Source organism: Epinephelus lanceolatus, chromosome 16 (genome assembly GCF_041903045.1).
Source record: "Epinephelus lanceolatus isolate andai-2023 chromosome 16, ASM4190304v1, whole genome shotgun sequence".
Classification (NCBI taxonomy): Eukaryota; Metazoa; Chordata; class Actinopteri; order Perciformes; family Serranidae; genus Epinephelus; species Epinephelus lanceolatus.
In genome coordinates, this window is record NC_135749.1 from 18348786 (window position 1) to 18359697 (window position 10912).

The 10912-nt window shown below is 41.3% G+C and overlaps 1 protein-coding gene across 2 annotated transcripts; it reads right to left on the reverse strand.

Annotated features, from left to right (window-relative positions):
* Positions 1-71: 71 nt before the first annotated feature.
* mapk15 (mitogen-activated protein kinase 15) lies at positions 72-10912 on the reverse strand. 2 transcript variants are annotated; one of them, XM_033636371.2, is made up of 15 exons: positions 10677-10912; positions 10367-10478; positions 8494-8592; positions 7672-7701; positions 6586-6676; positions 6007-6137; positions 5296-5459; positions 4995-5134; positions 4847-4904; positions 2908-3045; positions 2620-2725; positions 2182-2500; positions 1069-1196; positions 738-890; positions 72-541 (listed from the first exon to the last, which is right to left on the reverse strand). In XM_033636371.2, exons 2-15 carry the CDS (start codon positions 10454-10456, stop codon positions 347-349), a joined length of 1842 nt encoding a protein of 613 aa, XP_033492262.2. In that variant the 5' UTR covers positions 10457-10478; positions 10677-10912; the 3' UTR covers positions 72-346. The 2 variants fall into 2 exon arrangements, with proteins under 2 accessions (XP_033492262.2, XP_033492260.2); XM_033636369.2 differs by having other exon boundaries at positions 10669-10912.

The following is a 10912-nucleotide window of genomic DNA, read 5'->3' on the forward strand; positions in this document are numbered from 1 at the left end:
TTGTCCAATTGGTAATCCAGCCTTGTGAGAAATGCTGTTGAATGAAACTTCACACATAAGCATACAATGTGTTTATGAATTGCTGGTACAATTTAATAAATTTAATATGAAGTCATACTGGATTTTTACAAATATGTATTCATTGTCACAGACAGCGACAAACATGTCTGCATGGATACAACCTACATAGTATACAAGAGGTGTAACAGTCACAGGAGTCACAGTTCCTTTTTACAAGTTTTCTCTCAGGTTGCCATGTGCTTTACATCCTAGTGCAAGGTACACCTTGTTATGTGTTCAAACACACGCCACGCTGGCCCCTTTGTAACAGCTGACATAACAGCAGTTACTGGTTGCAAGGGCGGCATTGAAGCAGATTGTCCAGTTCAGTCTTGTTGATGGTCCCATAGGCCTGCGAGTAGCTGCCCAGTTTGGCTCGTGGGTCCCCTGCAGCTGCCACGTTACAGTTACTCTGAAATACTTTCTTGCTGAACCGTGCCGGTGGCCGAGCCTCACGAACCTGAGAGTTGGAGCGCTGGTTCTGCATGGGAAGGAAAAGACAGTTAGATATGCCATGACTGCAATTCCATCTAAATCTTAGCAAATGCACCAAACTTTAAGATATATTTTCATGCATTGTGTAGTTAAATCAATATTTCATAGAGCATGTAAATAGCCTGAAATTGAATCCTGACATTGAGTCAAATTTTACACATCCTGAGGAGTGGTGGACTGACCAGGTGTGCAGATGTGACGTACAGCCCAGAGGGCAGGGTAGGCCCGTCCTTGCGAACCAGTGGGTTGTTCTGGGTTTGGTTTTGGGTCAAGGAGAAGGAGCGGTTATGGGTCACAGGGGCTGAGCGACCACGCTGGAGAATCTGGTCCATGGACTAGTGAGGGTAGCAATAAAAGACAGAACAAAATGCAGAGTGAGTCACAGAAAGATCACAAGTGGGAGAGAATGCAAGGAGCCAAAAATAAATCAGGATGTAAAAACGAAACAAGATTACATCACTGTAAGGGAAAACAAAACTGAACAGTAAGTGGACTGAGGTCTGTTGATCATACTTTAGCCTTGGCGCCCTCTGTTGGTGATGTGGTTGCATCTCCATTACTGGTCTGTCCCACTAGTTTCCTGCTGGCTGCAGTGGGTGAGTAGTAATGAGGAGGAGCGGCTGGACTCCGAACAAAACCATCTGAGTGAAGAAAAGAGAAGTTTGGGTTTTTTACCTGAGGGAATGTTTAAACTGCATCTTTGAGAGATTTACCTGAAATATATGCAGCTGTATTGATTTCATTGTGAAGGCATGGAACTTGTGTGAAGCATGAAAACAATGGGTAAGATTTAGGGGGATTTAGTCTAGATTGCAAATATCTGAAACTTCTCCCAGTTAGGGATCCTGCAACTGTTAATTGTTCAGGAGGTTTTTACTAGGAGCCAAATTATCCGCAGAGGTCTCTTCCTCTCCATAACAAACAGGTAAGGTGATTAAAACCAGTAATAACACTGAATAAAGCAGTTTCACATTACAAATCAGTGTTTCCTGAGCCTTCAGCCTAGCACCTGCTAATCTGTGCTTACCTTTTTTTCCAGTAACTTAAGATCCAGACATTCTGGAGGTGTTTTATCAGGAGCTGAATTATCCACAGAGGTCTTCACCTCTCCAAAACAAACTGAATCGCTAATTTAAATGGGTGTTTTTCCAATGCTGCTTGTCACAGAGGGGCTTCTAAGTACTGTTCTGAACTACATGGCGGTGCAACATGGAGATCTCTGTGGACGAGGAGCCGCTCCCTATGTAGATATAAATGGCCCATTAAGTAACAAAAACAATTCTTGTTTTCAGGTGATTATACCCTTGAGAAAATATACTTGTTATAATATATTCCATTTCTGCTAATATATCCCCCTAAATCCTACACACTGGACAAACTTGATCAAAGAAGTCAAAGTTGTCAAATGTTAAGCATCTAAACACAGGCAAACTTTCAAGAACATTTTCTCAACTTAAACTGAAAAAACTTTCTGATGAAAACATATCTAAATAAGATAAGGAATCTAAGGAGACATCTTTCAGAAAATTCAGTTTTTAAAACTCTGCTATGAACATATTTTGATCAGTACCAAACAGCTCAATACCCAGCCTTATGTGAAACCAGCTGAGATAAATTCAGACATACTTGGGACATGTGTGATGGGGTTATATGTGAGTTTTCCCAAGCAAGGGCTGGATAGCGGACTCGTCTTCTTCACAGCAGGCGGAGATGACACATTCTCAGGCCCAGGTTTGGTGATGCCTGTATGTGAAGGCACGTGGTTTGTCTTTTCAGTCTTTTCATGTTGCGTTTCCCCCATGTGACGACCATCCCCACTCACTGCCACTAAGCCTTTCTCTTCTTTATCCTTCACATTAGGCTTCTCAGTGCTGGTGTCACAGCCTCCGTCCTTTGGTTGGATCAGCCTTAGCATCCCCTGATTAGTCCTCTTCTCCAGCATCATCTGCAGGTAAAGAAGAGGAAATATATATATAAATATATATAGCAATAGAATTATGTGTAATATGGTCTAATATGTAAAGACCAATGTTTCCTTCTAAACATTTATGACTCCTTTTGTACCTCATAAAGTTTGTTGCGGTACTGAACCACAGATAATTGTACATCATCATCCAATGGCAGTACAACATCATGGTTAAGAGCTGGCTCCTTGGCTGGATTATGAAACCTTCAGAGATAAGAAACACATTTATGATTAAATGATAGCACATAATAGTAATAAAGTGGTGACGCAAATATTGATTTTCTAACCGCACCTATCCCAGACAGCAAAGCAAACAGAGGAAATGCTTGATTCTAACTGTTCAACTAAGCAAAGCAAAGAACAGAGAATAAAAAAAAAAAAAATACCTGGCTACATATGGGTGTTGGAGGGCTTGCTCAGCAGTCAGACGCTTGTCTGGGTTGAAAACTAGTAAACCTTTCAACAGGTCCAGAGCATCAGGTGGCACAGACGTCTGGAGAAGATCTTCCAAAGGCACCTGTGGTCTGGTGAAGGAAGGCAGAGAGGGATTTTAAAGCGTTCATCAGCAACTTAGCATTGCACTGCTGTAACATTGTCAGACTCACATTGTACAGTTTTTAAAAAAAGGATAAAAATCATAGCAACAGAAGAAACATATTCTATTTTATTCCGCGCATTTGTATTCCTCGTCAAAACCACCTGTCTCTACATAAGCTACAATGCAACTATATTTCCAACCACCAACTGACTGGCACTCCCAAAGACCTGTTCAGAGACTTTTGCCTCATTTCCACAAGATGGTTCAGCTCAATTTGACTAAATTTACATTTGGTACCAGGTCCTTATCTCTGTTTTCACTGGATCCTTTCATTGTCAACCAAAAAGAGAAAAAAATTGCACATCTTTTATTGCACAGCATAGTACTTTGGGCTGCTATTTTTTAAATGCAGGGTAGAGAGAATAAAAACATTTCGGATGCTATTAATGGTAGCTTGGTTATTTAAAAATTGTGGCCTTGTGCAGGATGTCCTGTGTTGCGCTGGTGACTATCTTTCTGACCAATCAGTGTCAGTTAGTCTGCAGTGTTTTGACTCTACTGCCTAGTATTGACTCAGCTCACTTGAAACATTAACCTAAGAAGTAAGTGAGTAATATCAGGTACTGTTCGCAACTTTTGGTTATGGAAAGCCAAAAAGGAGCAAGTCCAGTTGAGCAAAGCCGTGCCGTACCATGCAGTGGAAATGCAGCATTAGATGTGTAAAATAGGTGGAGCTCTCCTTTAAATACAAAAAAGTGGTGGGTGGAAGAACATGCTGGGGAGGGTAGATTACACTGTTCCTTTTAAAGTACAGATGGCTATTGGCTGTTTACAAAAGGTCCTGTACAAAGATTAAAAATATGGCAAAGCTTTGGAGCGAGTTCAAGCAGACAAATCCACTCTCCTTGCTCACTCAAACATCTCAACATTTTCTGCAATATATAGTATCCAGCACACACTTTTTAACAAGGTGGTCTTTTAAAGAAGCTCTATATAACATTTGGAGCCTATCTATGATTGAGCGTTTGTCCTCACCATGGAGGTGACTGACCTGGTGTCCAGCAGCTAACAGTGCTAACAGTGGCACAATAGCAACAGTGCTGATAGAGCTAACAGTGTTAACCAGGGGGGAAAAAGGGGGTGGGCGCTATGTATGTGCAGTGCAGAGTGGTGGTAATGATCTTGCCAGTGGGATACAAACACACACACACACACACACACACACACACACACACACACAAGGACCTACATGCACTAATATGCATGCACCACTGGACCATCTTCTACAACAAACAACAGAGAAGCTCAGGTTACAGCACACACAGAGGGAGTGTGACTTCATTCTCCGCTCAGGACACCATTACTCCACTATATCTATAGTAAATGTGGTTTCCTGCCACATTAATGACCCGAATGTTGTATAAAGAACCTTTAAAGCTGGCATTGCTTAACTTATGATTTTGCTTTGTCACTGCTGCATCATTGCATCTCTGCAATAATCACTGCTCTTCGAGGGTGTAATCAGCCCCACCTCCACTTACAAGCTCTGCTAACAGTCTCCCCGGTGGAAGAGAGGAAATGTGTTATTGTCACTCCCAAAACTAGCTCTGTCCCAGGGGTGACAAGGTCAGAGAGAGGCCGAGCACCATCAACAGCTGTGCACAAATAAAGTAATCCATATGAGTTTACCTAGTGAAATGCAAAAGGTGCAAGAACCTCTCTATTGTTAACATGTTCTGTGCACAGTAGGGTTTTCACAACATACATAACACAAAAGATTGTCTTACTTCAGTAACATTCTCTGAATGACGGAGGATCCATACTCAGACTTGATTGCGAGAATATCTGAAAATTAAATGCATTGAATTAAATCAATAAATAGATAGTGATGAATGCTGTCCATTGCTAAAAATAAAGTGTGAGTTCTTTAATTACCTTCTGGGCTCGGGTGTGGTATGGCACTCATGATCTTCTCTATTTGGTTGATGGTGGATGTCCCAGGGAACAGGGCTTTTCCCAGCAGCATCTCTCCCAGGATGCAGCCGAGGCTCCACATGTCCACACCTTTAGTGTACCTTTGAATCACATGTACTCCTCTTACACTCTGGTACACTCATAACTAATTTTCCAAAAAAGTATTCTGTCCCTTGAATGAATATTTTTCAATGTTACCTTCTTCATCACTGTTAAATCAACTGTTGTGAAGCATAAGAGGTTGTGGTACAGTTACTGATACCTCGCAGATCCCAGCAGGATCTCAGGAGCTCGGTACCACCGGGTCGCCACGTACTCCGTCAGTGCTGGATTCCCGCTGTCCTCTTGAATCTGGTTGAGCGATCTGGCCAAGCCGAAATCACACAGCTTGACTACACAGTCGGTGTCCAGCAGCACGTTGGATGGCTGTGGGAAACACAGACAAGAGAAACATTCTTCACAGGGACTGTAATGGTTCAGTTTTCACTCATCTCCTGAGAGGTCAAACAGGACAGCTTTACCCAGGTATGAAAACAGAAATCACACTAGGAGTGAGAAGACGTGGAAAAGCAAACAAATAGGAGAGAAGGAGGGATGAATTTCTACTCTCTAGGATCAGAGGCCGTTTTGAGAAACCATGTCAGCAGATTTTCTGCAGGAACTCTAGAATGTGATTACTTAAACTCAGTAAATTGTACGTAATAGCTTACATTTACATTAGAGCATAAACAATTTTTTGATTAGTTAATTAGCTAGTCTGCATGAAAACTTCACAGGTAAAAACACCTGTGTGATGTGACAGCTGACATGAAACAAAGGATTGGATCCTCTGTATAAGTCAGTATAGCCAAACCCGATCAAAATGCCTTCATCGGCCCCGATACCGATCCTTGAGATTGGATCGAGACAACCCTACTTCTAAAACTAATAAATGAATTCATGATTTTAATGTGATACTCTCCACCTGACATACCTTTTGGTCTCTGTGGATAACGTTTCCTGAATGCAGGTATTTGATGGCTTTGAAGAGCTGGTACATGACATAGCGTTTATGGATGTCCTTCAGTAGGGTGCCTTTCTTTATCACTGCATGCAGGTCGGTGTCTAGTAGAAAGCAGGAAGCAAAAATTGATGACAGCACAACTTTTACAGTAACATCTAGCAATGATTGGATTTTAAATCATCGTCAGTTATTTGTGATTTTGGCGTAGAGTTGCTAAACACATGCTCCTCCATAATCACACACACAATGATTTCAACCAAAGGGAAATGCTGGAGAGAAACAGTGGAGGTCTGCACTGGTTGCTGGTGTACAGTCATGGATTATAGTGCAGAGAGGGGGAGGCCAATCTGTGGACTCAGCAGTAAGACAGTGCAGCTGGCCAAAGGAAGCAGAAACCCTCACACACATACACACACAGCCTTTTCAGTGCCAAACTACACTGCTAACAACCACTGCAGCCTCACTCCTCCCAATGCTTATGTGTCAAAACTGATTTGTAATTATTTTCCTTGCAGCCATGTTTGTGCACGTGAACTTCCAGACACTCACCCATATACTCAAAGATGAGGTAAATATCTTTATCATTTTGCGCTCTGATGACATTTAGAAGTTTGACGATGTTGGGATGGTCTCCAAACTCCTGCACACAGAAAGGAGTTTTGTTTTTAGGAAAATAAACCACACATACAAACAAATCTTGGCTGTGTTGAACTGGCAGCCATAAAGGTTGAGCAAACAACAGGGAAAGTTTCAACAGAGATTACATAACGGTCACTGTAATTAAACCCCATAATATCTACAACACCGGAATTTCACCGGAAGATGATGACAGCTGATTAGGGGGCAGAGGCACAGCTGAAGGTCACATGAATGTAGGTCAGCAGATTAAGAGTGAAGCTGGAATGTGTGTCACAAGGATATGAATCAGCCTGAAGCAGGTACAGTGTTGTTGTTCACTGTCAGTCTCCTTCAGGGTAACAATAGAGTTGAAGTTGAAAGAAAACACTATTTAGAAAACAAAAGGTTTGACCATATTGGACGTTTTATTGTGATTTCACATAATGGCAGAGGTATTAAACTGCGGGACTTGTGCCACTGTCCTATTTGTACCATGCCGTACCAGAGGTGTTCATGCTCAAATGTCTTCACACGGTAAAATGAACAGCTGAAAAATCTGCTTTTTCTGCATGTTTCAAACTATAAAGCGAAGGACTATGATGAAACAGCAATGGAAAAACAAACAGTGCTGCACCAGAGTGGGAAGGGCATGGTGCAACTACTGGAGCAGTGTCGGAGGGGCAGACTATTGACAAATACAGCAATTTGTAAAAGCATTTATAAAAAGCTGTATAAAGAGAAATTCTCTGTTGATTTGTGGGCATGTTTTTGTGAAACTGGTGATGGAGCTCGTTCACTGACTAAAGAGTGATGAACAGCATCCTGAAACACAACAATCACTGTATATCATGAAATGTCATTGTATTTTCTGCAGTAAATTAAAAAAGAGGCTGGACAAAGAGGGAAAAGATGGAAACAAAATGTAGAGAGTGGGGCTGGGATAACTAATCTTTGAGTTGAATGATAGTATGACAGTAGTTCAGCTTTATTTCACTGATACATAATTATTATCGTTACCTGGAGGAACATGATTTCTCTGAATGTCCGCTGCAAAAGGAAAGAAAATAACAGTTAGATCTGAACTCTACGAGCAATAATCTCGGCCGTAAACTGGGCACACACAAGCCTCCTGTTCTATTTAATCATTAGCCAAACCCATCTTTCTATTGACACAGGGGAGGGGAGACAATTGTGAAGCCACTGTGAGACCATTTTTAGAATAGGAAAGAAGAAGCTAAATTGGTAATAACCTGAAATCACATGTAACTGCTGACAGTCAGTTGCAAGTTTTATTTGCTTCATTTTTAAAGGAAATCTTCACCCACAAAATGATCACTTATAATAATCCATGTCTCATTAATCCAGTCATATGTTCAGTGCTTCCCAAACACATGCACTCCAACTAAAACTTTACCGTTTAAAACTGAATTGAAAGTGAAACTTATCCGTGCTCTCTTAAAAGCCAGCTTCACATACTAAGGTTTAATGAAAATGTATGTGTTTGGGATGTAATGAGCATACAACTGGATAAATGAGACTTGGATTACATTACTGATGTTTTGATGTAGTTTACTGTTGTTAAATGTAATCCCCAGTCAGTCAATAAAGCAATGTCATTTTCTCTGGAGGCATGCAAGAAAAACAAAGTTGTCCTCACAAATTCAAGGTAACACAGCATGACTAACAATTGGTCATTTTGTGGCTGAAGTATACCTTTGAGGGGCTTTATGCCATGAACACTGTGAACCATCTCTATATATTAGATATGATATGAATAAAGGTATTAGGTTACAATAATGATATTACATCATTGTCACCTAGATCACAGCAAGCACCCACCTGGGCATCTGTCCTGTTCCTGAAGGCGTCAAAGATCTTCTTCACAGCCACAATGTCGCCCGTCTGTCTGTCAATCGCTTTCCATACGATGCCATAAGCCTGGGGAGATACAATACACTAAGTCACCTCTTCTCAAAGCAGGACATGGTTTATATTCCATATAAACATTTATATAGTTTTTGCTGAGGTCATGATTCTCCATGGTCGCCTGATCTATTCATTTTAAGTCTTTTAATTTACATGTTTAACTCATTCATATATTTTTTTTCAGATCAATTTAAAAACTGTTGTATTTTTTACTGGCCTAAAAAAGGTGTCATTTTTAACAGAACACGTCATCCACAAAATTACAATTTGTAAATCAATTATTTGATCTATGTCACCTTGAATTCATGAGGAAAACTTTGCACTTCTCACATGCCTCTATAGAAATATTGATTTATTAATTGATTGTGGACCCTGCTTAACAACAGCAAAACTCTCACACAACTCTTGCAGTATAATCCAAATCTCATTTATCCTCATAATTTCCTCTGAAACCTTACTGTGAAAACCTGAAATGAAAGTGAAACTTATCTACGCTCTCTTCAAAGCCACACTCCAATACTAACGTTTTAGCTTGTGTTTGGGAAATCGACTGGATAAATGAGACTTGGATCATACTGCAGGAGTTGTGTGAGACTTTGTAAGCAGATGTCTGGAGGTGAAGTATTCCTTCAAGGACACTAAGTTCTTTTGCTATTTAAAAACGCACTGTGTAACTTTTAATCATTAAAAAAAAAAGTGAACGGCACTCCTGATCACCATTTTCCTATAAGAGAGGGCGAGGACATGACCTCTGTGTCCTCTGTTGCAGCTACAGTCCTGACTATGGTGAAGAAAGAGTCAGGGTGCTGATGAGGGCAGTGAAGTCAAGCATAACAGAGGCAGCAGTGAGGCAGGGCATAACCCTAACCCATGTTATTGTACAGACAGAAGGAGCAACAGCACTGTTATCGGAGGCAGTGGATCAGATTCACGCAGCCCTGGTGACTCAGGTGGCTGTTGTCTTTGTCAAAGCCCGGCTCCAGAAAGAAGAGTTAGTGATGCACATTTGCGAGGGGAACAAAACACAGTTTATTCAGTACAATTAGGAGTGTTTTGCTGTTGTTAAAGCACTTTATGATTCTCTAAGGCTAATAAGCACAGTGTTGCTCACTATTGTTTGGCTCCCTGGAGCATCACAACACAGGGAGCCATTATCTCACCAGCCAACTGTAAATAGATTCAACGGCTGTGTAACCTGAGTCACTTCAGGCCTCAGGTATGCCTAGTTAGTTAGGCAATATGACGTGACTACGTGGCAGTTACCACCTGGCCAGTGCAAGCAGAGCAGCAATTTGTACGTCTCTGTGGACGGCCGATGGAAAAAAGAAACCAGGCTGTTTTTAGTCCTGTGGCAACCGTACCAGCGGAGAGAAAAACAAAAGGGTTATGGACTCTGAAGGGAACAAGTGTCCTCACACATCAGCTGATTTGCAAAGAGAGTTTGTCCTGCCAAAGTAAATAAACCTCTCCCTTACAACACTGGTTTGCACTCAGGGCCTTAATTCTGGATAATTTCAGGAATGTCTCTTAAGGCTGGAGTTCAGAGAGGCTTAAAGATGTGGTAAACATCTTTGTGCAGGTATGGAGGCTGGTGTAAAGAGCCAAAACACTGATAAGAGGCTGCAAACTGAAAGCATGAGCATTTACAGTGTTTGGCAACTTTAAAAACTATTGCAAAATAGCAATTACATGGATGTAACTCCAGTTCTATTAACAAGTGTGTAGCCATGTCAAAGGTGCAATAAGGTGTTGTTAATTGTAGCCTGGGCTAAATTAGCTCACTCACCCCTTTCCCAAGTCTCTTCTTAATTTCATACTTCAGAGAAATGTGTTCCTCCACCTCAGACACGTTTGTTGATCCATATATTTTGCTCATTTTTCCGTTTCTTTGCTCAGTCCTGAAAGAGATAAGTGGCCTTCAATGTCCCGAAAACAGGTGTTAAAATTGTTCGCAGCAATGACTGACTTGTGGAGTCAGTTCCGTCAGAGCTTCAGCTTCAAACATATTTCCCAAAACACACAGTGAAAAAGCATGAAACCAACAGGCGAGTCTCTCTGTAGTTTTTGCGTATGTTATTAGCGACCCACATGCGAACCTCTGTACTTGTAGTCCCACGTCGCGTTACTTCCTCTTGAGTCAGTGTCGACCGACAGGCACCAGGTTCGTCTTTAACTCCATTTAGTGACTGGAAATAAGCTCTGTTTAACCTGAACTGTACACAATGTGTTGATATTTATCAAGGTGATGGTCAATCCTCTCTGTGAGTTTGTATACTCCCACTCTGCTGCTGGTGGTGCTGCTGCTAACTGACGAGCCCTAGACTTTTGTCAT

Coding starts and splice junctions, on each gene's coding strand:
- mapk15 (XM_033636369.2), bottom strand. Junction 5,135..5,295: donor ATCCTGCTGGGATCTGCGAG/GTATCAGTAACT, acceptor TGTGATTCAAAG/GTACACTAAAGGTGTGGACA. Junction 4,905..4,994: donor ACCACACCCGAGCCCAGAAG/GTAATTAAAGAA, acceptor TTTAATTTTCAG/ATATTCTCGCAATCAAGTCT.